Source organism: Selaginella moellendorffii, unplaced genomic scaffold, assembly GCF_000143415.4.
Source record: "Selaginella moellendorffii unplaced genomic scaffold, v1.0 SELMOscaffold_60, whole genome shotgun sequence".
Classification (NCBI taxonomy): Eukaryota; Viridiplantae; Streptophyta; class Lycopodiopsida; order Selaginellales; family Selaginellaceae; genus Selaginella; species Selaginella moellendorffii.
Genome location: NW_003314321.1, coordinates 336,405 through 362,282, shown reverse-complemented (window position 1 = coordinate 362,282; position 25,878 = coordinate 336,405). Strand labels below are relative to the sequence as shown.

The 25,878-nt window shown below is 46.4% G+C and overlaps 6 protein-coding genes across 14 annotated transcripts; 3 read left to right on the top strand and 3 right to left on the bottom strand.

The window, feature by feature from the left end:
* Positions 1 to 55: 55 nt before the first annotated feature.
* On the bottom strand, positions 56 to 3,303 carry LOC9644659 (N-glycosylase/DNA lyase OGG1). Of its 4 annotated transcripts, XM_024689112.1 has the most exons (11): positions 2,656 to 3,303; positions 2,376 to 2,586; positions 2,005 to 2,248; positions 1,891 to 1,945; positions 1,697 to 1,829; positions 1,554 to 1,648; positions 1,277 to 1,462; positions 1,041 to 1,194; positions 733 to 975; positions 448 to 680; positions 56 to 383 (listed from the first exon to the last, which is right to left on the bottom strand). In XM_024689112.1, exons 1-3 carry the CDS (start codon positions 3,258 to 3,260, stop codon positions 2,009 to 2,011), a joined length of 1,056 nt encoding a protein of 351 aa, XP_024544880.1. In that variant the 5' UTR covers positions 3,261 to 3,303; the 3' UTR covers positions 56 to 383; positions 448 to 680; positions 733 to 975; positions 1,041 to 1,194; positions 1,277 to 1,462; positions 1,554 to 1,648; positions 1,697 to 1,829; positions 1,891 to 1,945; positions 2,005 to 2,008. The 4 variants fall into 4 exon arrangements, with proteins under 4 accessions (XP_024544880.1, XP_002983867.1, XP_024544882.1 ...); XM_002983821.2 differs by having other exon boundaries at positions 1,554 to 1,829; XM_024689114.1 differs by having other exon boundaries at positions 56 to 376; positions 1,554 to 1,829.
* On the top strand, positions 3,283 to 5,565 carry LOC9644658 (probable U3 small nucleolar RNA-associated protein 7). The gene is made up of 8 exons (XM_002983956.2): positions 3,283 to 3,367; positions 3,417 to 3,500; positions 3,554 to 3,634; positions 3,690 to 3,779; positions 3,857 to 3,989; positions 4,052 to 4,238; positions 4,284 to 4,332; positions 4,384 to 5,565. Exons 1-8 carry the CDS (start codon positions 3,308 to 3,310, stop codon positions 5,392 to 5,394), a joined length of 1,695 nt encoding a protein of 564 aa, XP_002984002.2. The 5' UTR covers positions 3,283 to 3,307; the 3' UTR covers positions 5,395 to 5,565.
* Positions 5,566 to 5,772: 207 nt separating this feature from the next.
* On the top strand, positions 5,773 to 7,497 carry LOC9644657 (uncharacterized protein At3g49720). Its single transcript, XM_002983955.2, has 7 exons — positions 5,773 to 5,927; positions 6,136 to 6,267; positions 6,364 to 6,403; positions 6,467 to 6,619; positions 6,675 to 7,055; positions 7,128 to 7,183; positions 7,230 to 7,497. The coding sequence occupies exons 2-7, from the start codon at positions 6,136 to 6,138 to the stop codon at positions 7,386 to 7,388; spliced, it is 921 nt and encodes a 306-aa protein (XP_002984001.2). The 5' UTR covers positions 5,773 to 5,927; the 3' UTR covers positions 7,389 to 7,497.
* A 69-nt stretch (positions 7,498 to 7,566) lies between these two features.
* On the top strand, positions 7,567 to 13,357 carry LOC9644317. 6 transcript variants are annotated; one of them, XM_024689100.1, is made up of 13 exons: positions 7,567 to 7,786; positions 7,849 to 7,990; positions 8,052 to 8,089; positions 8,226 to 8,349; positions 8,396 to 9,718; positions 9,773 to 9,822; positions 9,884 to 10,765; positions 10,824 to 10,919; positions 10,979 to 11,104; positions 11,162 to 12,791; positions 12,927 to 12,957; positions 13,014 to 13,044; positions 13,147 to 13,357. In XM_024689100.1, exons 1-10 carry the CDS (start codon positions 7,622 to 7,624, stop codon positions 12,788 to 12,790), a joined length of 4,575 nt encoding a protein of 1,524 aa, XP_024544868.1. In that variant the 5' UTR covers positions 7,567 to 7,621; the 3' UTR covers position 12,791; positions 12,927 to 12,957; positions 13,014 to 13,044; positions 13,147 to 13,357. The 6 variants fall into 6 exon arrangements, with proteins under 6 accessions (XP_024544868.1, XP_024544867.1, XP_024544866.1 ...); XM_024689099.1 differs by having other exon boundaries at positions 13,094 to 13,357; XM_024689098.1 differs by having other exon boundaries at positions 11,162 to 12,852; positions 13,094 to 13,357.
* LOC9644316 (peptidyl-prolyl cis-trans isomerase CYP19-2) lies at positions 13,102 to 14,213 on the bottom strand. Its single transcript, XM_002983820.2, has one exon. It carries the CDS (start codon positions 14,133 to 14,135, stop codon positions 13,620 to 13,622), a length of 516 nt encoding a protein of 171 aa, XP_002983866.1. The 5' UTR covers positions 14,136 to 14,213; the 3' UTR covers positions 13,102 to 13,619.
* Positions 14,214 to 14,268: 55 nt separating this feature from the next.
* Positions 14,269 to 17,199, bottom strand: LOC112351360 (galactoside 2-alpha-L-fucosyltransferase-like). Its single transcript, XM_024689107.1, has 4 exons — positions 16,948 to 17,199; positions 15,456 to 16,891; positions 15,320 to 15,398; positions 14,269 to 15,260 (listed from the first exon to the last, which is right to left on the bottom strand). Exons 1-2 carry the CDS (start codon positions 17,171 to 17,173, stop codon positions 15,489 to 15,491), a joined length of 1,629 nt encoding a protein of 542 aa, XP_024544875.1. The 5' UTR covers positions 17,174 to 17,199; the 3' UTR covers positions 14,269 to 15,260; positions 15,320 to 15,398; positions 15,456 to 15,488.
* Between the last annotated feature and the right edge of the window lie 8,679 nt (positions 17,200 to 25,878).

Sequence of the window (25,878 nt, the reverse complement as noted above, 5' to 3'; positions counted from 1 at the left end):
TAAGTTAATTAAATCTGCTTAACAAAAAATAGCTGGTCTTTTCAAAGCATAGAAAAAAATTAAAAAATATGCCTCCTTTTTGGCAGTAGTATACAAATACAAAGGTCTAGCTAGGCAGCATTTTGCTCAAGGCTGCGTCCTTAAAGAAAAGAGCTATGGACGAGGAAATTTGAGCTCCCTTTTCCAGACAGGGCGACAAAAGCCACGGTCTTTTCTTCACGTCCTTTCACCACGGCCAGCGGCGAGACATGGAATTTGGAAGAGAGATCTCTCTCGCTGCGGCCTGCGAAAGATTTCCAAGAGAGAGATGGAGAGGAAAAAACCGGAGGGAGCGAGATGAATCCATGACATTCTTTCTGCGCCTGCATGTAGTGGTCTAAAGTCTGCAAAGGAAACAAAAGACACAAAGATGAGACTTGAAAGACAAAGCATCGTTCAGTCGCTTACAGCTTCTTCCAGCAGCTGCTGCTAAGGAAAATGTCTAGAACGGCGCGTCCGAGGAGGCCGCCTTTCATAGCCCGAGTAAATGTAATCGATGTCTTCCTCCTGCTGCGTTCTTGTCTCCTCTACCATTCTCCTCCAAACAGCATCATTGCTGCGATTGATGCTACTACTGCTCGCTCTGGCTTCAGCGTAGGCCACGGTGCTCTCTGCTACTCCAGTTTGCGAGAAGAAGAGATCTGCAAAAGACGCGAGGTGAGGCTAGAGAAACAAGAGATGTTTTCGAAGTACCTGATCTGGACGAGCAAACGAGCTGCAAGAGAAGGAGAAACCAGACGAGCCTGGAAGTGAGCAGCATTGAAGTGGAAGAGGAGAAAGAAAAGAAGGAAGTGCTGAGAGGCAGTGAGGAGAGGGGAGAAACCATCAAAGCCTCCTCTTTGGCTGCCCGAGAGAGAGCGAGAGGAAAAGGATAGCACTGCTTGGAGCGTATGCGTATGCGTATACGTGTGTGTGTGTGTATGTATAGCTGGCCGCCTGTACAAGCATACACACACAACAGCATAGTCAGAAGGAATGTAGAATGTCAACGGGTGGCTCACTCAAAAACCAAGTCGCTTTCGCCAAAATCGTTGTTCCGTACGACGTCACGGGCCATGGCGTGCGTGGGAATATACGGCCAGTGCGCTCTCGGCACGGCCTGGAAGCTTTGGTATCCCGAGGCAAAGTTTCTCGAAGGCCACTGCTTTGAGAGAGCTGCAAAACAAACGAGTTTAATACCAATTGTTATGCGGGAAAGCAATGCGGGCGAGCGAAAGAAAAGAGATGTTTAGAGTACCGATGACTGATGGTAGTGGTGTGGTGTGGTTTTTTACGACGAAGATACAGCTTTGTGTCGCTTGCTGCTTTTACTCGTCCCGTCCTCCTCTGGGTTTGTAAGTGTGAAGGAAGAAGCTTCTGATGCCGAGACAGCTCCGCAATGAATAGAACTTGCCAGCGTTGGCTTCAAGACGAGCGAACCAATCTGTCAAAGACACCAAAACAGAACGGAGTATCAGCGAAGTTCGAATGTTTGGAAGAAAGAAAAGCGAAAGAAAAAGAGAAAAGAGAATGACCGTGACCGAGAGCCTGAACGACTTTGATAGCTTAGATTCCCCTGAAAGCCACAGTCTTTGTGCCACTCTCATTGCTCATCAAAGGACGTTGCCGGCTGCTTGACCAACGAAGCGATAAGTTTAAAATGTGTGTGAGAGCGAACCTGGCAGGCGAGCGTCAAAATGCAACGGCGTGGTGCTTGTCAAGCGAGAATAGCGAGGCGCATGCAGCAAACTTTGGACCTGTGTTCTGTACCAAGGACCTGAGCTATTCATTTGTTATCACCGTCTTCAATCCTTAAGGAAAAACGGAAACATAAGCATCTTAGCATTGCGCCCGCAAAGTGCAAAACATTACCAGTATTCAGTAGAAATAAGTGTCTTTGTTTTAGTTTGCAACTGCTGGAAAAAAGCTGTGAAAGAAAGCGCTGTGAGAAAACCGAAGACCAGCAAGGAAGTGAGGGTGTTTTACCATTTTACAAAGAAACAACATCTTCGTTGCGCTTGCTGTTTTTACTCGTTCGTGGCCTCCTCTGAGTATGTAAATGTGATGGAAGAAGCTTTTGATGCGAAGACAGCTCCGCAATGAACAGAACAGCGTGAGCCCAGCCAGCGTACGCTCCGAAACGGCTTACAAACGCCTGCGCCACGGCGCTGTGCATTTTGGATGTGAGGCGTTGTCCGGCGAGCTCGGGTTTGAGATATTGCACGGCAATCTGTCAAAGAACAAAGATAATTAGCAAAGACTTTGAAGAAAACTTCACAAGAACTGTGTTTTGTTGGAACCAGTCTTGTGTTCGTGCAGCAACGATTGCACGAACGAAAAACTATGTAAACATGTACCTGCCATACGTGAGTGTCAACTGGAATGGCGTCGTGTTTGTCAAGCGAAAACAGCGACACGCATGCTGCGACCTTGGGACCGATTCCAGGGAGTGTACACAGTGCAGCAGTCGCCTGTTCTAGCGATCCTTCTCTTAAGGACTTCAGCCATTCATCACCACCACTTTCCTTGGAACGCAGGGTCTCCACGGCTCCTACAATATACTTGGCTCTACAAGAAAGAGTTAGAAACAAAGAAGAAGCCACCATCTTTGCTACAAAGAAGAGAAAAGAAGGAAACCTGTATCCAAACCCAGCGTCTCTAAGTTGTTTCTCGGTGAGGAACGATAGTTGCTCGAGCGACGGGAACTGGAAGAAGGATTGTCCATCCACGCAGCCAAGCGGAGAGCCCTGAGTAGCGAGAAAATCCACCATCTTCGTTATCCTCTGGATGTGATTGTTGGAGGAGCATATAAACTGGAAGACGCATTCCACGGGATCCTGCCTCAGCACTCTCGCCCCTTGAATGTAGGGAGCCACAGCAGCAAATCGCTCGTCCGCGGCACTGAAAGAGCTCCACAGAGTTGCCAGCGACGTATCCAGCGTAAAGAATTCTCGCAGCGCCTCCTTGGCGCCTGGAAATTCCGTGTGGACGCGATAGAGTGTGTCCTGCGGCGTCTGCCGGAGCGAGACGAGGTGAGGCCCCAGAGCTCCCGTGAACACGCCGGGACTTGTTTGCTTCCACAAGAATGTCTGACCTGTGAGGAGCGTGAGGGCGAGATTGAGCTCCACTGGAGGAACGCTGAGGCTCCGCCATTCTTCCCGCGCCCGCGGCTTCTTCGTGATTCTCTCCGGCGTAGCGACAGCGATCGCGAAGCTCAAGCTCCGCTTAGCGATGGGCGCCATTTTCTCTTTTAGGGCAGGAAGGAGGATTTAGGGTTTATGCGAGGGAAATGGTTGCGCCTGGCGGCAAACACAAGCGCTTCTTCGAGGTCGGCGATAGCGATGAGAATGTGAGTGGTTTCGCAGCTCTGCTCGCTCTGATCAATCGTTTCTTCTTAGAAATCGGATGAGGGGCCGAAGAAGCAGCGCAAGGAATTGGATCCCGACGTCGAGAAGCGATTGATTGAAGCCAAAGTGAAAGCAGTGCGTGGATTTATTGTAGCTCTAGAGGTTGTGATTGATCTTTGCCTTTGCAGCTTCCTCAAAGCAATGAGAACACCGACACTATCAAGCCGAAAATCAGGAAATACAATCGGGGAGAACGACTCTCCGTGAAAGTAAGATGGAAATTATTTTCTGTGATGCTACTTGGCTAAAATTCTTGGTTCGCAGGGATTGAAAGACAAGAAGCTCAAGTCTCAGCTCAAAACCAAAGAAGATTTGTTTGAGAAATCTGCTCTTACAGCCGCGAAAGTAGAGCAAGTAAGGTTTTTTTTTTCTTCTACTCTTTTGATCCATCTTTTGATACATTTCTAGCTTTAACGTTGTGCTTTCTTCAGTGGCTTCTACCGAGCGAAGGTGGAGCTTTAGAGGCGGACGATGGAGAAAATACCTATGACTACACTCAAGAAGATATCGTGAAGAACGTTGATATTTCAAGCGCGCACAAAGCGTTTGATCTCAGACTTCCAGGTTTGCAAATAATCTTTTTCTCCCGTCAGCTATTGGTTTGTTTCTTCCTTTTTCTGCTGCAGACTTGGGTCCTTACACGATAGATTACACTCACAGTGGTCGATATGCGCTTATTGGCGGCCGGAAAGGACACCTTGCCGTGATCGATTGGAAAACTAAGTATCTCATGATGGAAACTCAAGTGAAAGAGACTACACGCGATATCAAGTTCCTGCACAACGAGCAGTTTTTTGCTGCTGCTCAGAGCAAGTAAGTGCTTTGTTACGTTTGCGTGGATTTCATTTTTCTTTGTAGATATATTTACATCTACGATAAAAAGGGCGCTGAAGTCCACTGCCTAAAGGTAAGTAGATCAAACTTACATGCAAAAGTATCGATGCTTGTTCTGCTGCAGGAATTTGTAGCTCCACTGAAACTGGAGTTCCTTCGACACCACTTTCTCCTAGTCAGCACCAACAAGGCCGGAGTCCTTCACTACCAGGACACAAGCACGGGTCAGATAGTGGCAAATTACTCTACGAGACTGGGACCTTGCCGTGTTCTTCGAGCGAATCCTTACAATGCCGTCGTGAGCCTGGGCCACAGCAACGGGACAGTGACTCTGTGGACTCCAAACATGGGTACACCTTTGGTGAGGATGCTGTGTCACAGAGGCGCTGTGACTTCCACGGCATTCGACATGGGAGGGAGCTATATGGTAACAGCAGGCGCAGACGCGAGGATCAAAGTCTGGGACATACGAAAGATGCAGGCTCTTCATTCCTACATGGCGTTTCAGTCGACCAAGTCGCTAGACGTAAGCCAGAAAGGCTTGCTCGCGGTCGGCAGTGGCTCCACGATCGAGATCTGGAAGGATGCGTTTCAAGTCAAGCAGGAAAAGCCATACATGAAGCACAGGCTCTTCCAGAACTCGACCATCCAGGATTTGAGCTTCTGTCCATACGAAGACGTGGTTGGGATTGGTCACACAGGGGGAGTGACATCCATTCTCGTCCCCGGCTCGGGAGAGCCAAACTTCGACAGCTTCGTGGCGAATCCTTTCCAGACAGTGAAGCAGCGGCACGAAGCGGAGGTCCACGCGCTCCTGGACAAGCTCCAGCCGCAGACGATCATGCTGGATCCTCAGAAGTTTGGAGCGGTGGACAAGAACCCCCGGAAGAACTTGCGGGAGCAGGAAGAAGAGGAGGACGAGTCGAAGAAGATCCAAGGCCAGAAGAAGGCCAAGCGCAAGACCAAAGGCCGGAACAAAGTTGGCAAGAGAATGGCGAAGAAACAATTGGAGGCTTTCGGCACGAAGCGATCGATAATTCGCGAGCAGCAGCAGCAGCAAAAGCAAACGAAAGGAGCTCTCGTGAAGGAACGAGAGGAGCCTTTGCCACGAGCACTGGAACGCTTTGCTAGCTAGATCAACCAACGGCCCAGATCGATTTGAGTTTCTCAGAATTCTAGAATATTCTCGCAATGGAGAGGAATATGCTCCTTCCAGAATATCCTTATGCTCTTTAGAAGATTCTCACAAAAACCCATAACAAACCCTAACAGCATGCTTACTAAAATCCACAATATTATTTGGATTTGTCTCCGTTACTACTGACATGCTAGATTTGGATTGTCAATAACTACTTGGATGTTCTTGCCACCAAATTTTCAAAGAAGCCAATTTAAGCTACAATCACAGACTATCAAACCAAAGGTTTAATCAACGTACGAATACCGTTAGAATCAACGGCATGGATCGAGCGAGCAAGAGAGAGACACAGGGACAGGGGAAAAAGGAAGTCTGTGTGATTGGCTTGCCAGCTGGTATGAGATCCAACGGTGCTCTACGGACAAAGGTTTAGCTATTTGGACCTCCACACAGTCGAGAGCAAGTGCGCTGGCTAGGCGCTGTGAGGGCGGCGGGGTTTTGGATTGGAGATCGCGATCGATCTGCCTAGGGTATGGATTTCTCGACGGGATCCTTGCAATTTCTTGCATTGTTTCGTGGGATTGCGGCATTGTTGCTGTGATTCTGTGCGCTTCGGTGCTTGTTTTGTGTGATTTGATGCCCGGGAGGGTCAGATCTCGCCTGCATTCTTCGATTTGCCCCCCCAGGAACATTCCATTAGGCCCTAATGGGATTATTGGAATTCATGCCGCTTTTCAGATGAACAATGCGATGTCTCGGCGTCCGAGAAGGTCCTCCGACGATTCGGGAGGCAATGGATTGTCCAGCTCCGCGCAGGCTCAGAGCAAATCGGACTCCTCTTCGCTAGTCTCCGCCTGCGTTCTATTCGTCGTAAGTAGGCTGCCAAATTTCTTCTTTCTTTTTTGTATCCTACGAACTATTGTTCTATTGGCTCGTTCTTCTAAAGCCTTTCTTTGTTTTTCCCAGGTTATGGTGTTGTTTTTCGTCTACCTCTTCGGGCCCTCAAGTATGTGATCCATTTCCTTCTTCTATGCTTTGGGACTAAATCGCATCACTTCGTTCATTGTAGCCTTCCAGCACCACTCAAAGACTTCGCCATCCTCGGCTGTAGCCACAGCAAGGAAGCTCAATCCATCCTTACTTGTGCGCTCACTTCCAGTGGAAACTCATACGCATGACACTGAAGAGGAGGATCAACACGAACAGCTAAAGTCCATTGCTGGTACTCACTATTCGTTTTCTTCCTGTTGTTCAACTTGAGAGCTTTTTCTCTTTAGACAATAACTCGGAGGAAGCGTCTGCTGGAGTGCTGGACGCTCTACCATTGCTGCAAGAGGTGTATGGAAAACACATGAAAGCAGTTCTTCACATCGGACCGCAGACGTGTAACGTCGTCGCCAGGCTGCTTCAAGACGAAGGCGGACAGGCATGGGGTGTGGAACCATCGGAGATGACAAATCCAAGCTCGGTTTGCAAGAGCCTCGTCAAGAAGGGATTAGTCCGTATTGCGGACGTTCACCGGGGACTCCCATACAGATCAAAGTCATTCTCCCTGGTCTTGGCAAGCAACACACTCGAGCACTTGACATCTCGCCAGCTGAACAGAACACTTCCGGAGCTAGCTCGACTAACCAGCCATGCCATCGTTGCTTTCATCTGTAAGCCTTCTCTATCTTGTTTCACGTCTTTCCAGCATCCTCTAGTCTCTAACGCGCTGAATTCTTGCACAGCTAGTCAGCCATCGCAAGTATCATCGGCCAGGCAGCTCCAAGCGGCACTAAAATCCGTAAGAAAAGTTTTTCTATGTGCTTTCGCTGATGATCTTTGGACAGATCAAGAGCCACAACCGGACGTGGTGGTCTCGCAAATTCGAGACGGCTGGACTGGACGAAGACGAGGAGATGAGCAAAGGATTTTCCAACCTCCAGTTGCAAAGATCGTATAGAAGTTCCGACTATATTTTCCATCTCCTTCCTCGGCAATTCGATTAGCCCAAGAGCTCGTCCACTACTACTACTGCTATAAAACGATATTAACATGCCACAGTGCGTGGCAAGTTTTTGGTAAGTATAATGAATAGAATGTATAACGTTTTAAGTTTGACTAGAGAAAAATGGTCAACTCTACATGGTCAAACTAGTAGTTTACCTCTAAGAACGATTCGCTGGATATGCGCTTAGGGTTAGGGTGAGGAGAAGGGGATGACGAGCGTAGCGTAGAGGTAATGGATGATGCGCTCAGCACTGAGCATCTGAGAGCATTGGCCTTCGCTTCAATCCCTGAAACGTCTCGGAGATCGTATCGCTGGGTCAGGGCTGCTGCTGCGATCGACGAGAAGGAAGAAGGGGAGCTGTCATCGGATGAGAACGCGCAAGGCGCAGATTGTATGGTAGGGCAATGGATTCCTCTCTCGATTTGCAGCTGTTCTTGAAGCTAGATATTTCGATGCAGGCCAAGCGCAAGGTGAGCGGCAACCACAAGAAGAAGAAGAAAGCAGCGGCAGCGGCGCAGCAATCGAGCGCCTCGCCGACTGGAGTGCCGCATTTGCCATTGGATTTGAAGGTAGCAGGGGCAGCAGCAGCACAATCCTTTGGTAAATAGTTTCCTTTTCCATTCCATTTCTCTGGCCTAGAGTTTTTATAGTATCCACGCAGTGTATCGGGCGCCAGCAAGCACACCGCTGCAAAAGCAAGTGAGTAAAAAATGCCAGTGCTTATCTTCTCTTTTGTTTCTTGCTTTCCGCAGCGCTAAAGCTTCGCTGTGTTCTTTTGATTCTTTCATCTTCTCTTGGTTTTCTCAGTGCTAAAGTTTCGTCCTGCTATTTTCAGGTCACGAACACTGTTAGTGAAACTCCGCCAGAGATTCCTCAGAAGAACCATTCCATTCAAAAAGACAAAGGAGCGAACGACTTGCGCATGGGAACCGCGACTAAGACGCTTTCTACCACAGGAGGTTTTTGCGATTTATTTCTCGTGTTTTTCGCTGATGCGTTCGTCAGTGTGTCTTCCAGCACAGCTGCCAAATGGAAAGGCAAACACTCACAAGGCGAGCAACAATGGCCTTGGCGAGAACCCGTTTCTCATCAAGTTTTCAGACGATGAGAGCGATGGAGAAGATGCGAAAGCAACTCCAGTGAACGCAGCAAAGCCGGCCAGCTTGCGGGTGGAGATTGACCGGATGAAGAAGCAAATTGCTGCTATCGAGCGAGTAAAAGGGAAGTCACTGCCGATTTTAAAGAGTACCAGGCCCGCCGCTGGCAGTCACTCTCGGCAAAATCCTCTTGGTCCGAAGGACTGTGGAACTCAGACCAATCTGGACCTTTTGAGGAAACAGATAGCATCGAAGGAGGTTGAAATTCAGCAGCAGAGGCAACGAAGGGAGGTCGTAAATAACTCAACCAACACCTCTAGTCCTCCAGACTCAAGCTTACCAGCTTCAAACAACGCGAGTTTTCCGGTTACCGATAATGTATTTTCTCCAGCGACTCAGCAAAACCTGGGAACTCTGGGACCGTCATCCAACACCGGGCCGGGAGATTCGAGACCTTTGGCAGTTCAGACGATGGATACGTCGACGCACGGTGGGGGCATCAAGCGTGGTGCCGATAAGGCCATGCATGAAGAGGAAGCCAGCACTAAAAGGCAAAAGCTACCAGGTGCTGTGGAAAACGCCTGCGCAGAGGTCTTGCCGCAAAGCGGATACCTGGAGGTGGCCAATCTGTCGACGGAAAAAAGGTCGGCTGGCGGACAAAACATGAGCAGTCTTGAGATCGCCGTCGCTGGTATTTCTAGAAGTAAACCGTCGGTTGCGGAACTAGCCCTGGAAGAAGAAGCGGTTGACAAGGAGTTGGAGTTGGCACAGCACCATCGACACATGTGTGAGATTCGAGAACGCCTGGCTAGGAAAGCGTATCGGGAAGCCCAAGAAGCGTTGAAGGTGGCTACTGCGAACTGCGACAAACTTTATCGGCGGCGGGATATAATCTCGTTAAAAGTCACAGCAGCTGAAATGAGGTGTGATGTTATGGAGGAGGGCCGGCCTCTCGAATTAGCTCAAACTTGTTTTGACGCTCCGAAGTCGGACTCCCCCATCGTTCCTTCTGCTGCCGATCAGACAAATGTTTCTACTGGCATCGTTACTCGTGACGATGATCCGGCACCTCTTCGCATACTTGAGGAGATCGTTTCAGGACGATCTGTGAGCGAAGCTAAGGAGCTGGATGCAGACGCAGAGAAGGAGATTGAAACCCAACCTGCCTGTCCGAATGTTCCTGAGAATAATGCTACGAGTTTAATTCAAACGATCACTGCAGAGTCCGCCGGTAAGCTGGATCATAATTTTGTACGTAAAGTGATCCTCTTTTCTCTTGATGCAGGACTTTGTACCCAGCCACCTGTGGCTCACGATGCTCATGATGTTTCGAAGGTGATGCTCATATACTTCTATCGATTTATTGTTTTGAAAACTTAATATTTTCTTTTATCAGGCTCCCCCGATCGAAGAGAAGGTACAGGAAGCTGTAGCAGCTTCAACTTGCGAAGAGGAGGACTTGCAAGGCTCATCGTCGAGCTCAGAAGAACTCAGAAACAAAATGGACCACCTCGTCGTGGGAAACGAATTGGAAACCTCCGGCAGGGAGCCTGTAACTACGCTGGATCCGCTGGAAGACGTCAACGGTGCTCCGAAGCAGGGCAGCTCCACTGAATCTTCGATCGGTGTAGTTATGGATGACTTGGAAAACACAGGCTTCTCGGTGGAAGTAAGGGACAGCAGTCTGAACGGCACAAAATGGTTTACTAGGTTGTCAGCGGGCCGTTTGGTTGTTTTTCGGCAATTCACTTTCAAGTCAGCGGTGTGTGGAATTCAAGTGCCAGAAGCAAAGAAGGCATTCGAGGCTACAGCTGAACCTTTCGGCAAATACGAAAGTCCTCTGAAGAACTCGACATCGTCTAAAGTATTCGACCCGTTCAAGCCGCTTTGCAAGTTCGAGCACCGTGGAAAATGCAACAACGAGCTTTGCAGTTTTCAGCATGTCAGTCATCACAGGCTGGGATACATACGGGATAGGCAGGAGGCATCCGAGGAAAATCGAAACAAGCGACAGGCATCCTGGATGCAGTTCGAAGTGCCAGTGCCGACTTATCGCATCGCTACCTACCTCATGAGAGATTGGCAGGAGATGAATCGTACAAAGTTTTTCAATGTTTCTCCCGTTGCTCCCGTCAACTCGTTATACTCGTTCTTGACAACGATATCTATGCAAAGGCCACTTCCACAAGACATGCCTTGCATCCTTGATGAGAGGAGTAAATTATTCAACGAAAACTTTGACGTTTTGCAAGCAGACGTGGTAAATGCAAAACAAATGGTACGTATGCTTTTGGAGTTCCGGGTCAGATTTTTTCTTATGACTTAAATTTTCTCAGCTCTCTCGGGAATCTAGTGCCGACGGATGCTTGGACTTGGCTCTAAATATCTTGCAATACGATGTCAACATCGAAAGTTCAAATTGTCTTAAAAATGTAAGTAGCCATTTTGCTTTTATAGATCAGTCTCCAACGAAGGATTATGTGCGTGCTAGGCGCTATGTGTTTTGTCCAGAGCGTTGGAAATGAACAAAACGTCGGTGCCTCTATGGGTGGTTTATCTGGTTTTAATCTCCATGGAGGATTCAATGACTAAGAACGACGACATGTTCCTTCACGCGGTAAAAGCTTTACATGCGTCTAAAATTGCGTTTCAACAGTGGACTATGTTCCTGCAGGTGCGACTCAACAAGTACTCGTACGACCTTTGGTGTCTTGTTCTTGCCAGCAGAACAAGCCTAGGGGATCTACTCGAGTCATATGACTTGGCTATCCTGTCATTATGCGAAGGAAACAGGCTCAATGGCGACGGGCAGAATAGTGCGTGCATCCTCGATTTGGTTTTGAAGATGTTTCACACTTTGGCCATGTCCGAGAACGACGTTTTAAAGTGGATAGACAACCTCGTGACTAGTGAAGGAACTTTAAACGGGTGGAAGAGCTCATCAGCTGTCTGGAAGAACTTACAGGCTTCCGAGGCGTGCATCCTCTGGGTTTGCTGCGCGTACTTCTGTGCCTACGGAACTTTACCAGGATCAGTTATCTCCAGGCTTGGTTGCAAGCAGGAATTGCCTCTTAGCTTGGAATGGGAAACGCCTCAGGTGGTCAATGAAGGGACACGATCACGGGTGGTGAAGATGATGAAGACTGCGACAGGTTCTTTAGCGCCGGCAGGGTCCGGGGATGATCTTCCTAAAGAAGTGTTGGCAGTAAACTTTATCAGGTTTTTGGTGGCCTTTGAGGACCTCGAGTATGCTTCAAACTATTGCCAGCAAGCGGTGCAACTACATCCGTGCTCAGTGGAGCTGGTAGTTCTTTGTGCGAACGTCCAAAGGTTACGAGGGGGCTGTAAATCCGGGCTGGCGGTTTTTCAGAGCGCGTTGTCTAAGTGGCCAAGTAAAAGATCTGGCGTTCAGGCCCTGTGGAATCAGTACGCTGGCCATGCTTTGGAATGGGAAGGGGAGGAGGGGGCGCTAGTTATACTTCAGAAGTGCTCAACGAGGGAGGCAAGGAATGGACAGACGAACGGGTTGACGTTGTCAACGGGCTCCAAGAGTGTCGAGGATTCCACTTTCTCATTGGTGAACATCGCTCTTTTGGAGTCATTACGGGGGAGATCGCACGAGGCTCAAGTCGCTCTAGAGAAAGCACTGTCGTCGACTCATGCTGGCACGCATTGCTGGCTGGAGTTTGCCGCCTTCAAGCTCTCGGCTACAGGTGGTCGTAACTTTCAGGACGTGTTCACGAGCATCTTGGACAGGTGCCATATGCAGTCACGGTTGTCGCCAAAGCTAACTCCTCTCGGACGGGGCTTTCTAAAGGGCATCAAGAAGCGCAGGATCCGCTGTTTCATAGACACATTGCTCGGGCCAGCTCCTTCCGACTATTCCTTCGTCAACTCCTTGCTGCGCATGTGTTCCGGCCCAGAGCTACTTCCACGCGACCAGCCAGAGTTTTCCAGGCACTTTGGTGGCGGACTTTTGGAGTTGTTTCCATCGAATTCCGTCCTGGCGTTGGCATTTTGTAAGGCGCTCAACACTTCGGATGGCTTCAGTCCTGCAGCAGCAGCCTGGGCTGGTTCGCTTCTTGTGACGTCCTTGCGGCTCTCTGCTGCTCCCGAAAGATTGTGGCTGGAGGCCGGGGATTGGCTTCAACAGGTTGGTCTGGAAGACTGCTGCGAGAGCTTCTACAGGAATGCTCTTGCGGCCTATCCGTTTTCGGCTGGTCTGTGGCGACGCTTTATATCTCGAGCATGGAACCCGGAGGCTGCCGCCGAAGCTGCAAAAGGAGCAGGATTGACGCTATGAGGTATGGAGAGCGCTGGAGTGGAAAGCTGGAAGAATTCCAACGTTCCTCGAGTCCGATATTGGTCTACCTTCCATTTCTTTTACTTTGCTTCTGCTATCTTCTTCATTGAGACTTACAGTGGATTGTCTTGTGCAGCAAACGTCACTGGACGATAGGAGCGTTCGTTGTAAGACTTAGTATTGTCACGAGCTTGACGAGCATTTATTTGCATCTGTTTTGCAGGTGACTGCGCTCGACGGCAAGGAGAAGACAGGTATATACTTCTTGTTTCGGTTGGTTCTCACTTTTCTACCGCATTCCAGGTAACTTTCTCTCGCGGAAGTTTTCTCGTGAAAGGTAAACTTTGTGTTTCTTGGTTGCTTGCAATTCCCTTCACCGTGTGGAATTACTGCCGGAGCACTCGAGAGTCACAGAGTTTTGGTGGTCGATACTAGTACTGGGTGGGGAAAGAAAAAAAAACAGGTGTACAGCGGAGCCGAGGTACCATTTTAGTTGGCTGCCTAGTTTTGATGGTTTAGAAGGATAATAGGTAACAGCAATATAGTCTAGCGAACGACTTCTACATTTTTCTTCTTCGTTTTGTAAGAGGCTTGGGGCATTCGGGCTTTAGCACGCATAGTTTTAGTCTCTACAGGTTTTCAGCTCTGCAGAGAGGGATGGAGAGACAGATATCCATGGAAGAAGAGAAAGATACTCCAGAAGAAAAGATATCCAAGAGACAGATATCCAGAGATTGAACGAAGAAGAAAGATATCCAGGGAATGCAAGAGAACCTGCTAGAAAAAAAGAAAAAGATCTCCAGGGAAACTGAGAAGGCAGAGGCTTCGTCTAGAGCTGTCCAGAGTTGGAGATGACGATTTTCTTCCAAGGCTTGCCCCCGAGAGTTCCAGCGGCCTGGATGGCCTTCAACACATTCATTCCATCGACAACGCGGCCAAAGACGACGTGCTTGCCATCCAGCCACGGTGCGGCTCCCAGCGTGACGAAGAACTGCGAGGAGTTCGTGTTTGGGCCGGCGTTGGCCATGGACAGGATCCCGGGACCCGTGTGCTTGCGCTCAAAGCTCTCGTCCAGGAACTTTGGCCCGTAGATGGACTCGCCGCTCGTTCCGTTCCCCTCGATCACGTCCCCGGCCTGCGCGACGAACTCCGGAACGACGCGGTGGAAGGGCGTGCCTTTGAAGCAGAGGGGCTTGCCGCGCTTGCCCACGCCCTTCTCGCCCGTGCACAGGCACCGAAAGTTCTCGGCCGTCTTTGGCGTGGTGTCGCTGTAGAGCTCCATCACGATTCGCCCCACCTTGTGGCTCGCGATGGTGATCTCCAAGAAAACTCGCGGATTTCCCATTGCCAATTTTCAAATGGGATGAATATGCGATTGCCTCTAGCGAATATCCTTCTAGGTTAACAAATTTTATCATTAAAATGATACGAAGGATATCCTTTTAGGCTTAGCTGAAAGTATATTGTGCGAATATGCCTTTAAGGAATATCCTTCTAGGTCAGTTTTCGAATATACCAGAAATGTAGCTTGTTAACACTAAACACACAAGATTAGTCTAGAATAAATATAGATACTATGGCATATTCCGGGCATATCTAAGAAAAATGGCGGCTTCTACAATGGTTTTCCATCGCTCGACCAGAGACGAATGGCCAGCCAATTGTTAAACAAGCGAAGCACGCCATCGTCGCCCACCACCAGGGAAGTGGCATCGTAACAGGGGAGGCGGCAGTACGTGTTGGTCGTGAACAGGGCCACGCCTTTGCCGTCGTACACCACAAAGTTTCCGTCCGTCTGGACGACCGCGTAGCAGCTGTCGCCCTTCCCGTTCGTTTCCGACGACCACAGCGACTGCGAATGGCCCAAGTCGTAGAGAACCAGGTTGCAGTCGGTTTGCATGATCAGCTCGTAGGCCCTGCTTGCGGACAGGATAGAGAGGCCTACCCTGAGAAACTTGTAGATCGCGTTCGTGATGCCGGTGAGGAAGACCCAGCAGTCTCCGAAACTAGCCGGCTCGATCGACTCGTCCGTTAGCTGCGGCCACTCTGGAGGATCCAAGCTGTACATGGCCATGTAGTTGTCCTTGGCCAGGATGAGAAAGTCGAAGCCTTGTCTCCTCACTAGGCGCATGAGGTCGAGGTAGAGTGGCAGCAGGCCGTCCTTCAGTTCCTGTCCGAACGCGGTCACGCTGCGATCCACGGCCGCGTTGCAGTAGCCGCGCTCGTTCGCCTTCTTGAGGAACCAGAAGCTGAGGTTGATCTGCATCGAGCCGACTTGGACGTAGTCTGAGAAGGACTTGCCGGCGGGGTACGCGTCGCCCACCTGGATCCGGTTGAGCACTTTGTAAGCAGCGCTGACTATCGTCTCTCGCGCGAAGCCAATGGGGAGGCGGTTGGGGGTGCCTTGGTAGATTGCGTTTCCGCTGCAGCAGCTGGCCGTGAAGAGCCAGAGAGCGCAAAAGAGAACAACCTGTTGCTCCATAAGTGTCAGAGTGATTGCTAGATAAACAACACAACCAACAGGCTTACTTGTAACTACTAGCAGACACTCCACCGTTCAGTTCCAAAGTTCTTTGCCAGACTCTTCTCTCGTTTTTATTGAAAAGGCCTGAAAAACAGTGTATGGTGTAAGTACACACACAAACAAAAAAAGATAGCCTCGTACCTTATTTTCGTCAATACATGCTGCTGCTGCTTTCTACTCGTCGCTCGGATTGTTGACAAGTTGGATCCCCCACTTCACGTCCTGGCAGTGTTTGACAGCGTCCAAAACCTTGCCGGGATCCCTGCCACCTTTGCAGTCACAGTCGTAAAGTGGAGGAGCGTGGAAGCACGGATCCACGGAGAGGACACTGGAGCAAGCCGGTTGAGTGGGATCGTCTTCCAGCCTGCGTAAAACCCGCGGTCTCAAACCAGCCAAGCCCTGTGCAACGTAGCCAAACGTGGACATGGGACTGGTCACCAAAGTGTCGCAAAAGGAGAGGAGGAAGATCTCCATGAGCGCCTTCTTGTCATGGTCGGAAGTATCGGTCTTTTGCACCCCTTCGTGGCTCGGCAAGTGCACCTTGACTCGCGAAAGATCTTCCGTAGGAAACATGACGTACATGTCTCGCAGTCGCTCGTAGTAAATCTGGTGGAGTGAAGTTATCAGCACGGAGATTGATCTGTCTTCTCCGCCATCAATCAGTCTGCTAGCTTCGTCGTCGCGAGTGACATTGGGAAGCATCTTGTTCTCGACGACGCATTCCAGGACCTGGTTCGAGAATGCCTCGATCGAGCCTTCGAACGTCCGGAGCTGGAGGCCGACCAGCAGCTCTGCTCCGCCTAGATAGCTCTCGTAGTATCTCGTTGTTCGAGCCCACACCGAGTTTGATGGATGAAGCAAGTACCTCCCAAGGTGATGGAACACAGTCTCTCGCTCCGGAAACATCCTCTCCAGCTCCGCTCGAAACGTTGGCATGAAGTAGAAGCTTGGAACAAAATAGTTGTTCGACTTGATGAAGAGCCACGGCACCTTTCTCAAGAACTCCTGCTCGCCCTCGCAGAAAAACCTGCGATCCTGTTCGTCGTAGGTGTGAGTGAGATGGATATACACCTTGCCTGGAGCGGCGATCAAGTGACTGGCATCGGGAACACACTTTCCTGCGTCGCGGACAATGGAGCCAAATCTATGCTGCGAGGATTCGTTGAGACCACGCAGCCACTCTCGAGGAAAGCTCGATGGGAGAAGCCATGAAGAACCTGGGAAAGGCTCGCACAGGAGCTCCTCCAAGTCCACCCCTGGATCGACCAGCAAAACTCTATCCGTGAGTAGAGCGTAGAGAAAAGTGGCTGCCAAAGTCACCAGCTTGTTCCCTAGGCCACTGTATGAGACCCAGACTAGAAACTGGCAAGAACTTCCACCGCCACCATCTTGCCTGGATTTCTCTGCCTCTGGAGCACACCTTTGATGCAAGGCCTCGTATTGGCGAAGCTTGGAAACCAGATACTTTGAGGGCTTGAATCGTGAAGGCTGGCGATACAAGTGGTGCCGGGATCTACTGTGGCAGCGATCCTCTCGATCGCGGGGAGCGAGCAATCCATCCATGCCCTGCCGATCACCTGCATTGCGAAGATCCGCGCTTCCATTCTAGAATTCATCGCTGCTAGCGGCGTACCTTGCGGTGGATTTTGCCAGTGTGAAGGAATCGCTCGTCGGCTCAGCGCTATCGACCCTGGATCCAGCCGCGAGAACCTGGCGAATCTTAGCGCGAGGAGAGAAGAGAATACCAGGCAGGAGAGGAGCACCATGGTCAGGAACTTCAGTGACGGCATTCTTTTCCCTGGATGCGCTGGAGGGCGCGAGAGATCGAGCTGGATTGCTGGGGATTCCCTGCGCCTCATCTGTTCCCAAGCAACATTGAGCTAACCAAGAGCCCTAGGATCACTTTCACTTTACCAGAAATTTTAATCTTACATTCAGCTAAATTTTTATATATTTTTTATAAAAAATAAACCTTTATGGTTTTGCACTTGTGAGTGCTTGGAATATGGAGACGGAATATAGAAATGTGCATATCAATTAGCCCAAAAACCCTAGTTTATATACAGGAGCGAGTGGTCCAGATTGAAATCAATCCGACGGCTACCAAAATCCCACTATGCTAATATTAGTATACGGCATCGTAGCCATACACTTGGCCCTCACATCATCCCTTCCTCTCGGAATAATGGAAGGCCATCAGGGTTCTCTTGTAGATGGGCCGGGATCTGGAGGAACGTCAGGAGGAGGCATCGGCGGATCTGTAGATGGTATTAATTGCTCCTGATCCCTTTGTATGAAGCGTTTTAATTGCTGCACATGCACAATCTCTGGAGGATTGGCCTGCTAAACATCATGCCGAACCTCATAAACTTGCGGTCCAACTTGCCGCAACACCCAATACGGTCCTTTCCACTGCGCAAGGAGCCCCTTAGATAAACCACGTACCGTAAGATGGGGAAAACGGACGAACACCAAATCATCCACTTTGTACTTTGCAGGTGGACGATGATGGGAGTTGTAGCGCCGTTGTTGTCCCACTTGTATGCGGCCTAAGTGTTTGGCAGACTCTGCTCGGACAAGTGGAAGAATGCTTGTCAAATATTGATCCCATGACCTAGCATCAGGAGTTCGTGGCAATCGCGAAGGTAAACCCAGCTCTGTTGGTAATATTGGATCATGACCATATAGAAGTTTATATGGTGAAGCACCAACAGAACTCTGCACCCTTATGACATAGGCATACCGAAGAGACGGCAAATAACCATCCCAATCCGAATGCTAAAAGTTCACATACTTCACAATCATCCCTTTGAATGTTCGAACGAGCCGTTCCACCAGACCGTCTGATTGTGGATGATAAGCACTCGTAAAAGTGTGGCGTATCCCCAACCGAGATGTCAAAACATGAAATACCTCAGCCATAAATGCAAGACCATTATCCGAAAGAATCCGCTCTGGACAAGAATGCTGGAACACCACTCGATTGAGGAGGAAGTATCCAACAGCAGTTGCAGAGGCGCTAGCAAGAGCACCAACTTCCACCCAATGAGTCAAGTAGTCAGAAGCAATAATAACATACTCATTGCCAGTAGTTGATCGTGGAAAAGGTCCCATAAGATCAAACGCCACCAACTCAAACGGACGGGAAACTGCAATTGACTCCAACTGTCCTTCCGCAGCACAAGGGGGAGTATTACGAGCTTGGCACCAAACGCAGCTACGCACATACTGGATAATATCACGTCGCATCTCCGGCCAATAGAAAGACCTGCGCAGCTTCCCGATGACACGATGGTGTCCCATATGCCCACCTAGAACAGGAGAATCATGGTAGGCATGGAGAAACCGCGGAATAAACACCGAAGGCACCACCAGCCGTAAATGATCATCAGGATCTGTCCCCACAAAATAAAGAAGGCCATCTTCAAGGCGATATTGAGAATGTAAATGCCGGAAAGGCAAGTCATCAGCAAGTGATGTAGGATTCTCAAACCCATCTCGAAGCCTTCGAATCCACGGCTCAATCTTTTGAGCCTCGCGAACCTCATCAAGAGAAGGTAGATCTTGCTCTGCGTCCTGTGGACACTGAACGTCAAGGACAGCAACTGCCGACGACACAGAATCCTCATCTAGAAAATCCACAGATGCTGGAACAACAGGTTCGTCAGAAACATGAGAAGTGAGTGGAGAAGGAAGAGGAGCTCGAGAAAGGGCATCAGCATCAGCCATAGAATTCCCTGGGCGATGAACAACATCGAAATCATATATCTGAAGCTTCAAAGCCCAGCGAGCCGTACGACCAACCAGGTTCTTCCGCTTCAATAATGAAGTAACAGCAGCATGGTCACCTTCAAGTAACGTCCGAGAACCATGTAGATATGCATGAAGTTTCTCGAAACCCCAGACTGCTGCTAAACACTCCTTCTCTGTCGTGGAGTAGTTCATCTCCGTTGGTTGTAATGTACGGCTTATATAAGCAATGGGATGGCGCTGACCAAGCACACTAGAGCTCTCTTGCATCAACACACCTCCAAGACCAATGTCAGAAGCATCCACGCGCAAAATAAAAGGTCGAGTGTAGTCAGGATATGCCAAAACCGGAGGAGTCATCAATAGCTCTTTGAGATCCACGAACGCCCGCTCACAATCCGGAGACCAGATGAAAGATGACGTTGATGACTTCAGCAACGCTCGTAATGGTGTAGTGCGATCGGAAAGATGATCCACAAAACGACCGAGATACTGCACCTTACCCAAAAAGCGCTGCACATCATTCACATACTTAGGAGTAGGGAACTTTAGAACAGCCACAAGTTTGTCAGGATCAACTTGCAAACCCTCACGAAAAATATGGTACCCAAGATAAGTTGTGTCCTTGGACCCAAACACGCACTTTGACCGCTTCAGCTTTAAACCAACGTCGCATAGCCGATCCAACACTTTACAAACATCACGAACGTGCTCCTCCCACGTCCCCTCCGAGTGGATCAAGACATCATCAATGAAGTCAGCAGTCACCTCCGGCATATCGCAAAGAACCTCGCCCATCATCCGCTGGAAAGTTGCTGGAGCATTGTTCAAACCAAACGGCATCACCAAGAACTCGTACAAATCAAATGGTGTATGAAAAGCAGTCTTAGGAATATCTTCTTCGGCCATCGGTACTTGCCAATACCCAGAAGCAAGATCTAGCTTGGTGAACCAATGACTTCGCCCCAGACGATCCAAGAGATCAGCAGTGTGAGGAAGAGGATACGCATCTGGGATCGTCACTTCGTTTAATGGACGATAGTCGATGCAGAAACGAATACTCCCATCAGGCTTCGTCACAAGATGAGGTTCACATGCCCAAGGACTCCGCGACTTCCGAATAACACCCTTTTCCAACATTTCCTTGACGTTTGCTCGTAAAATCTTAATCTCCTTAGGTGACCAACGACGAACAGGAACCTTGATTGGACGAGCATCCCCGGTTGGAATCGGATGACGTGTGGCAATCTTGGCCCCAGACGATAGGTCAAATTCAAAGAGATCAGAATACTCCTTCATGAGCCGGTCAACTGCTGCAACACAAAGGTCGTCAAAGGGATCAGAAAAGGGAAAAGCAGAACAAAATGGAAACACAGAAGGAAAGAGTGGGGGAACAAAAGTAATGGAAGCAGAGGTAGAAGTAGAGGGACGAAGAGGTGTGGAAGTGAGAGGAATGGATGAAACATAAGGACGTATGAGACAAGGGGAAGAAGCCTCAAAATCACACTTGGCATGATTACGCTACAACCAATCCATACCAAGAATGAGGTCAAAAGCTTGACTTGGCACCACCCGCAACGACTGCAACTCAAGCTCGAGATCACCCACACGCACAACTAGGTCCACCTCATCCCGTGCACATGCATGTGTACAGCTGTTGCCATAAAGAATGAAAACTTGTTCCGCCGCACGACGCAAGTGTAGACGACAACGTGTGGCAACAGGTCAAGCAATAGAAGATAAACTCGAACTTGTATCAACCAACACGGAGAGAATAATAGGAGACCTCTTGTTATAAAAACGAGCTTGGAAAGTAAACACTGGATGAACTAGTGCCGAGTGAACATCTTGATGATACTCCTGAAAGAAATATGGAGGGGTCACTGATTTATTTGCGCAAGGTCCCTCCATTACTCGCGCGACTCCTCGTTTCCCGGATGCATCTCGGTGTCCAGACCTTCCACTGCAGCAGCACCCAGGGGACGTTGCTGACACCAAGGTCTCCACCCAGGAAATGGAGGTTGCCAATCCGGAAAACGACGGCAACGCCGATAAGTATGACCAACTTCATCACACGCCCAGCAGCAAACATCACGGCCACGACCACGTCCTCGCACTTGTCCTTGGACTCGAGCAGCAGTAGCATCAACCTCCATTGGAACAGGACCATCACCCATAGGAAGTGGAGCGGAAGGACATGCAGCGAGAAGTGGAAGAGGCGACGTCTCGTAACGTTGTGCCAAGCAAAGAGTATCATCAAGGGTGGCAGGAGCAAGTGCATGCACAAGTCCGACAAGATCTTGACGAAGTGCTGGCCACAACATTCCTAGCTTGATCCGCTCCGACATATTTGGCTCCACACGAAGCAAAAGACTTCGGAAACAAACGCCAAATTGCATCACCGACTCAGATGGCCCTTGGCGAAGACAATGCAATTGTTGGAAAGCATCATCACAATCATCGGCATGTTCGAAGGCGCGTTTGAAGACATCCGGGAGAACACTCCAATCCCTACGAGTGGCTGCGCTCAAACCATTGTACCACTGCAACGCCGTCATTTGGAGACACGTGGGAAACTCACGCAGCCGTCGAGCATCATCCCAAGAATGATATGTGGCAATCACTGTAAAGTGATCGAACCAATGGTACACATCATCCCCAGGATTCCCGCGAAAGAACTCCGGCCGAACGCGAGGATTGGCACCAAGAGCATGAGGAGTTGTACCACATGCCATAAACGCCGCCATCAATTGAGTTTGGTTGTTCAATTGCAAGCGCATAGCATCAAGCAATTGAACCAACTACTGCTCTAGAGTCAAAGGAGGAGATTGTGGATCGGCCATGAAGATGAATGAAAAAAAGAAAGAGCAAAAGAAGAGAAATGACAAAAAAGCTGGAAAGAAATGGTAGATCTAGACAATGCAAAAAGCTAGATCTAAACCAAAATCCTGAAAGGAAAGAACAAAAAAAAGGAAATGGAAAAAGCTAGATCTAGACGATGCAAAAGCTAGATCTAAACCAAAATCCCAAATCCAAACACTCCCCAGGGACAATCAAAGGTGCCCCTCATCTCCACTAATGTGAGTGCTTGGAATATGGAAAGGGAATACAGAAATATGCATATCAATTAGCCCAAAAACCCTAGTTTATATACAGGAGCGAGTGGTCCGGATTGAAACTAATCCGACGGCTACCAAAATCCCACTACGCTAATATTAGTATACGGCATCGTAGCCGTACACTTGGCCCTCACACACTCACTTTAAAATTAAGCTTTTTAAATTTGAAAATTGCAATTTAATTTGAAATCTAAATGTGATTAGGATTGTGGAAATGTGAGGCTGGCATATAAAAATAAATATATTAATTAGGGTCTATATACAAAAATGGATGGATCAAATTTAGTCCATATATTATAATATTATAATTAGTGTATTACTTAGCCAGAGTTACATATATATACATATATGTATTTACAAACTTTACATTATCCTCTCATTTGGAAGATGAAAAAGGTAATGATAGGAGGAACATTTAAATTTTTTTTTGAATGATTATAAACTACCATAAGAATCTGTAACTCTTATAAAACCACTAACAAAGTTGTTGATAACCACAACTAAAACAAACAAATAGCATAAGCCAAAGTCATAGCATAAACATCAATTGAGTATGGAATCTTGATAAATTAGTTGCAACTTTGTGTGTAGTTATCAAATGCTTAAACTAACCTTGAAGTTATAATTTTGAACCAAAGCAAGGGATTTTAAGAATTATTGTAATCCATAAAATGCTATTGCAATAAATGATATACCCCACATTTAAGTTTGCCTACCAATAATTCTCCGAGACCACTATTAACTCAGACTTACAACCATAAGTAAAACTTGCCTCTTTGTCTTTGTTTATCACTACATATGGAAGATTGAACTCACTCTATTTGTCTTACACATCCTCTTTATCCTTTCCTCGAAGGAAAAAAAGTTTTGAAACACTGATTCATTTGAACTCGTTGCATTTATCTTCACTCTACCATCACTTCACTATTGCATTTGTTTAGCCTCACTATGTTGGGGTTGAATATTCCATTTGTATTCGCTATGCTCATCCTCACTCCACAATCCATGTCATTTGTCTTCACTCCATTACTATATTTGTTTGTTCTCACTCTATCGTCAGGGCCGAACTCCCATCTGTCCCTATACCCCCTCCTCCAAAAAAAAAAAAGTTTGAAATATCAAGGCAAAAAGGAAAAAGCGAGAAAAATTGAGGAAAAATCATTGTGGAAAAAACAAAAAAATGAATAAAGAAACATTAGAAGAGGAATTTGTAATAGTTGATAATGCAAAAACTCAATAAAGCAAGGCTGGATTCAAGTCCCAACCCTATTCTAAGCTATGGTGGTCGGATAGACAAGGTAAGGTAGCAAATTGAAAAAGAAAAATTTGTGGCTTACAATTAAATAAGGAAATCAAAATAAAAACATGTGTTCAAAGCTTAGAAAATAAAGGATTTTTAATCATAAAATACTTTAGCCACCACAATATAAGCAAAAGATTCACACGGCTCAACCTCCTCAACACACAACTCAACACTTAAGAGAGGAAAATCAATAATAATGTTTACACTCTTAAGGGAATATATAAATTCCTTAGAAACAACAGTAAAATAAAGGCTCTCAATAACACTAAAAAGTGGGGATTAAACTTGAAATTCTAGCTAAAGTGATTTAATCTTTAGAATATGAGAATACTTAACACCAAAATTGATCAAAGACTCTGTCAACAAAATAAAAGCAAGATTCTCCACTTCATATATATGCTTAACATCTAGATTAATATAAAGAGGACAGAAAACACTCAATTCAACACTAGACTGAGAATGAGAATAAAAAGAATCATAAATAATCGATGTGTCAGAAGAAGAAAACACTGTAAATAAGGAAAAAATGCTAGGAATATGAAAAGGTGACTTAAGCTGAGAAATAAGAAAAAGTTGAGAAAGAGCAAAAAGTAAAGAAAAAATATTAGATAGCAAATTGAAAAATTAACACCTACCCCGTGAAATCTCGAACTCATCTCCAAAGTTATCTCCATAATAATCAAATTCCTCATCACAATTTGAAATCTATTCGAGCTTGTAAATATCATTTTCTCATAAACTCAATCTTCAAACATTTTCTAAAAATTTGACTACATCATACATAGCTTGCTAATTGATATTACAATCACACTCGACATTAAGGGGAGATGGCAAAACACCAAGAATATGATAAACTATGTAATGATGTCCCACGGAAGTTGGAGATGGCAACACACCAAAGATGGGTGCAACACTAATATGATCACACCTTATAGCACTAAAAGTTTGATCCAACGGAATAACATTAATAGCCTTAAGTGATATATTCTTTGATTAATGATAATGTGGCATAGTAAAAGACAAAATAGAATGCAGATAAAAAGAAAGATTAGATCTAAGTATAGTGATAACTAAAATTCTAGATCTTGCAAAAAGCTAATACAAATCTAGATCTAAAAGAGAATGAAGAAATAAAAACAAAAAATACAATCTTGAATACTAGAATAAAGCATTGCCAAAAACATTTACCTTTTAGGGAGAAATTGTAATTCCACCAATATGGGTGCTTAGGATAAAGGAATAAATATATTAATTGGGGTTTAATAGTTATATACAAAAATGGATAGACTAGATTTATTTCTAAATGGACAGTTCATATGCTATAGTATTATAATTAGTGTATTACCTAGCCAAAGTAATACAGGTTTAGATATATATGTATTTACAAACCTTACAAATGTTATTTTATATTAAAATTATTTAATATTGTTAAAAAAAATTAAATTAATAATAAATGGTTCTCAAAACTATTAAATTAACTAGATTAAATTAACCACTTATTGCTTGAAATGTGCTGCAAATCCTCTCCTCACACCTCTTCTTTGCTTGGCAATTTGATTGATTGTTCTCCTCAAATTGATTAATTGAACACTTTATTATAATATGTTGAATTTAGATTTTGTGGGAGGTCATCCAACTTAAATCCTAAAACTTTTAATTGATTAGAAAAAAAAAATGCCCTTTTATTTATAAGCCATTTCCTTATATATATAAACCCTTACAGATTATCTTCAAGTCATTCTTTTCTCTTAGGTTGTTCACATTTACTAATTTGTTTCAGAAATTAAAAGGGCCTCCAATTGAGTACAATTTATAAGTCTTATAGAATATCATTTAAAAATTAAAATTCTAACATTAGCCTGTTTGAACAAGTTATCATTATATTAAAATATTAAATTAGAGTTTGCAAAATCTATTTTAATAGTGTGACCACTTTAACATTAAATTAACTAATTTAATAGTGGGTGCAAAACTCCCATAGTAATGATTACCATTTTATACATAACATAATTTTATTAGTTTCTTCTAACAGTAAATGAATTAATGAGACATATTTAATGATTAAATATTAATCACGTTAATGATTTTTTAATCATTTTAAAAATAATTATAATACATATCACTTATAGAGTATACTATTATAATTTACATTTGTAACCTAAAACCTGTTCAATATATCTCAATGTTATAGGCAACACAATCATATTCTAGATAGATTTTATAAGTGAAATTTATCGTACTGCTTTAGATGTTAATATATTAATGATATTAGTTAAAATAACTGAGTGTGTTCTTGAACATTTAAAAATTAATAGCTGAGCTTTTGCAAATTTGAATTTCGGTAATAATAATGTTCCTATGTTTTTGCAATTCATATTTTATATGATAATTA

Bases quoted from the DNA above. Each gene is read 5' to 3' on its own strand.
- LOC9644316 (XM_002983820.2), bottom strand. From the start codon at position 14,135: ATGGGAAATCCGCGAGTTTTCTTGGAGATCACCATCGCGAGCCACAAG.
- LOC112351360 (XM_024689107.1), bottom strand. From the start codon at position 17,173: ATGAGGCGCAGGGAATCCCCAGCAATCCAGCTCGATCTCTCGCGCCCT. The intron at 16,892-16,947 runs GTACGCCGCTAG...TTCGCAATGCAG, and splicing joins CTGGCAAAATCCACCGCAAG to GTGATCGGCAGGGCATGGAT.
- LOC9644659 (XM_002983821.2), bottom strand. From the start codon at position 3,260: ATGGCGCCCATCGCTAAGCGGAGCTTGAGCTTCGCGATCGCTGTCGCT. The intron at 2,587-2,655 runs GTTTCCTTCTTT...TCTTTCTTGTAG, and splicing joins GACGCTGGGTTTGGATACAG to AGCCAAGTATATTGTAGGAG. The intron at 2,249-2,375 runs GTACATGTTTAC...GTTCTTTGACAG, and splicing joins TTGACACTCACGTATGGCAG to ATTGCCGTGCAATATCTCAA.
- LOC9644657 (XM_002983955.2), top strand. From the start codon at position 6,136: ATGAACAATGCGATGTCTCGGCGTCCGAGAAGGTCCTCCGACGATTCG. The intron at 6,268-6,363 runs GTAAGTAGGCTG...TGTTTTTCCCAG, and splicing joins CCGCCTGCGTTCTATTCGTC to GTTATGGTGTTGTTTTTCGT. The intron at 6,620-6,674 runs GTACTCACTATT...TTTTCTCTTTAG, and splicing joins ACAGCTAAAGTCCATTGCTG to ACAATAACTCGGAGGAAGCG.
- LOC9644317 (XM_024689100.1), top strand. From the start codon at position 7,622: ATGGATGATGCGCTCAGCACTGAGCATCTGAGAGCATTGGCCTTCGCT. The intron at 8,090-8,225 runs GTGAGTAAAAAA...TGCTATTTTCAG, and splicing joins GCACACCGCTGCAAAAGCAA to GTCACGAACACTGTTAGTGA. The intron at 10,766-10,823 runs GTACGTATGCTT...AAATTTTCTCAG, and splicing joins TGGTAAATGCAAAACAAATG to CTCTCTCGGGAATCTAGTGC.
- LOC9644658 (XM_002983956.2), top strand. From the start codon at position 3,308: ATGGTTGCGCCTGGCGGCAAACACAAGCGCTTCTTCGAGGTCGGCGAT. The intron at 3,501-3,553 runs GTGCGTGGATTT...TTGCCTTTGCAG, and splicing joins TTGAAGCCAAAGTGAAAGCA to CTTCCTCAAAGCAATGAGAA. The intron at 3,780-3,856 runs GTAAGGTTTTTT...TGCTTTCTTCAG, and splicing joins CAGCCGCGAAAGTAGAGCAA to TGGCTTCTACCGAGCGAAGG.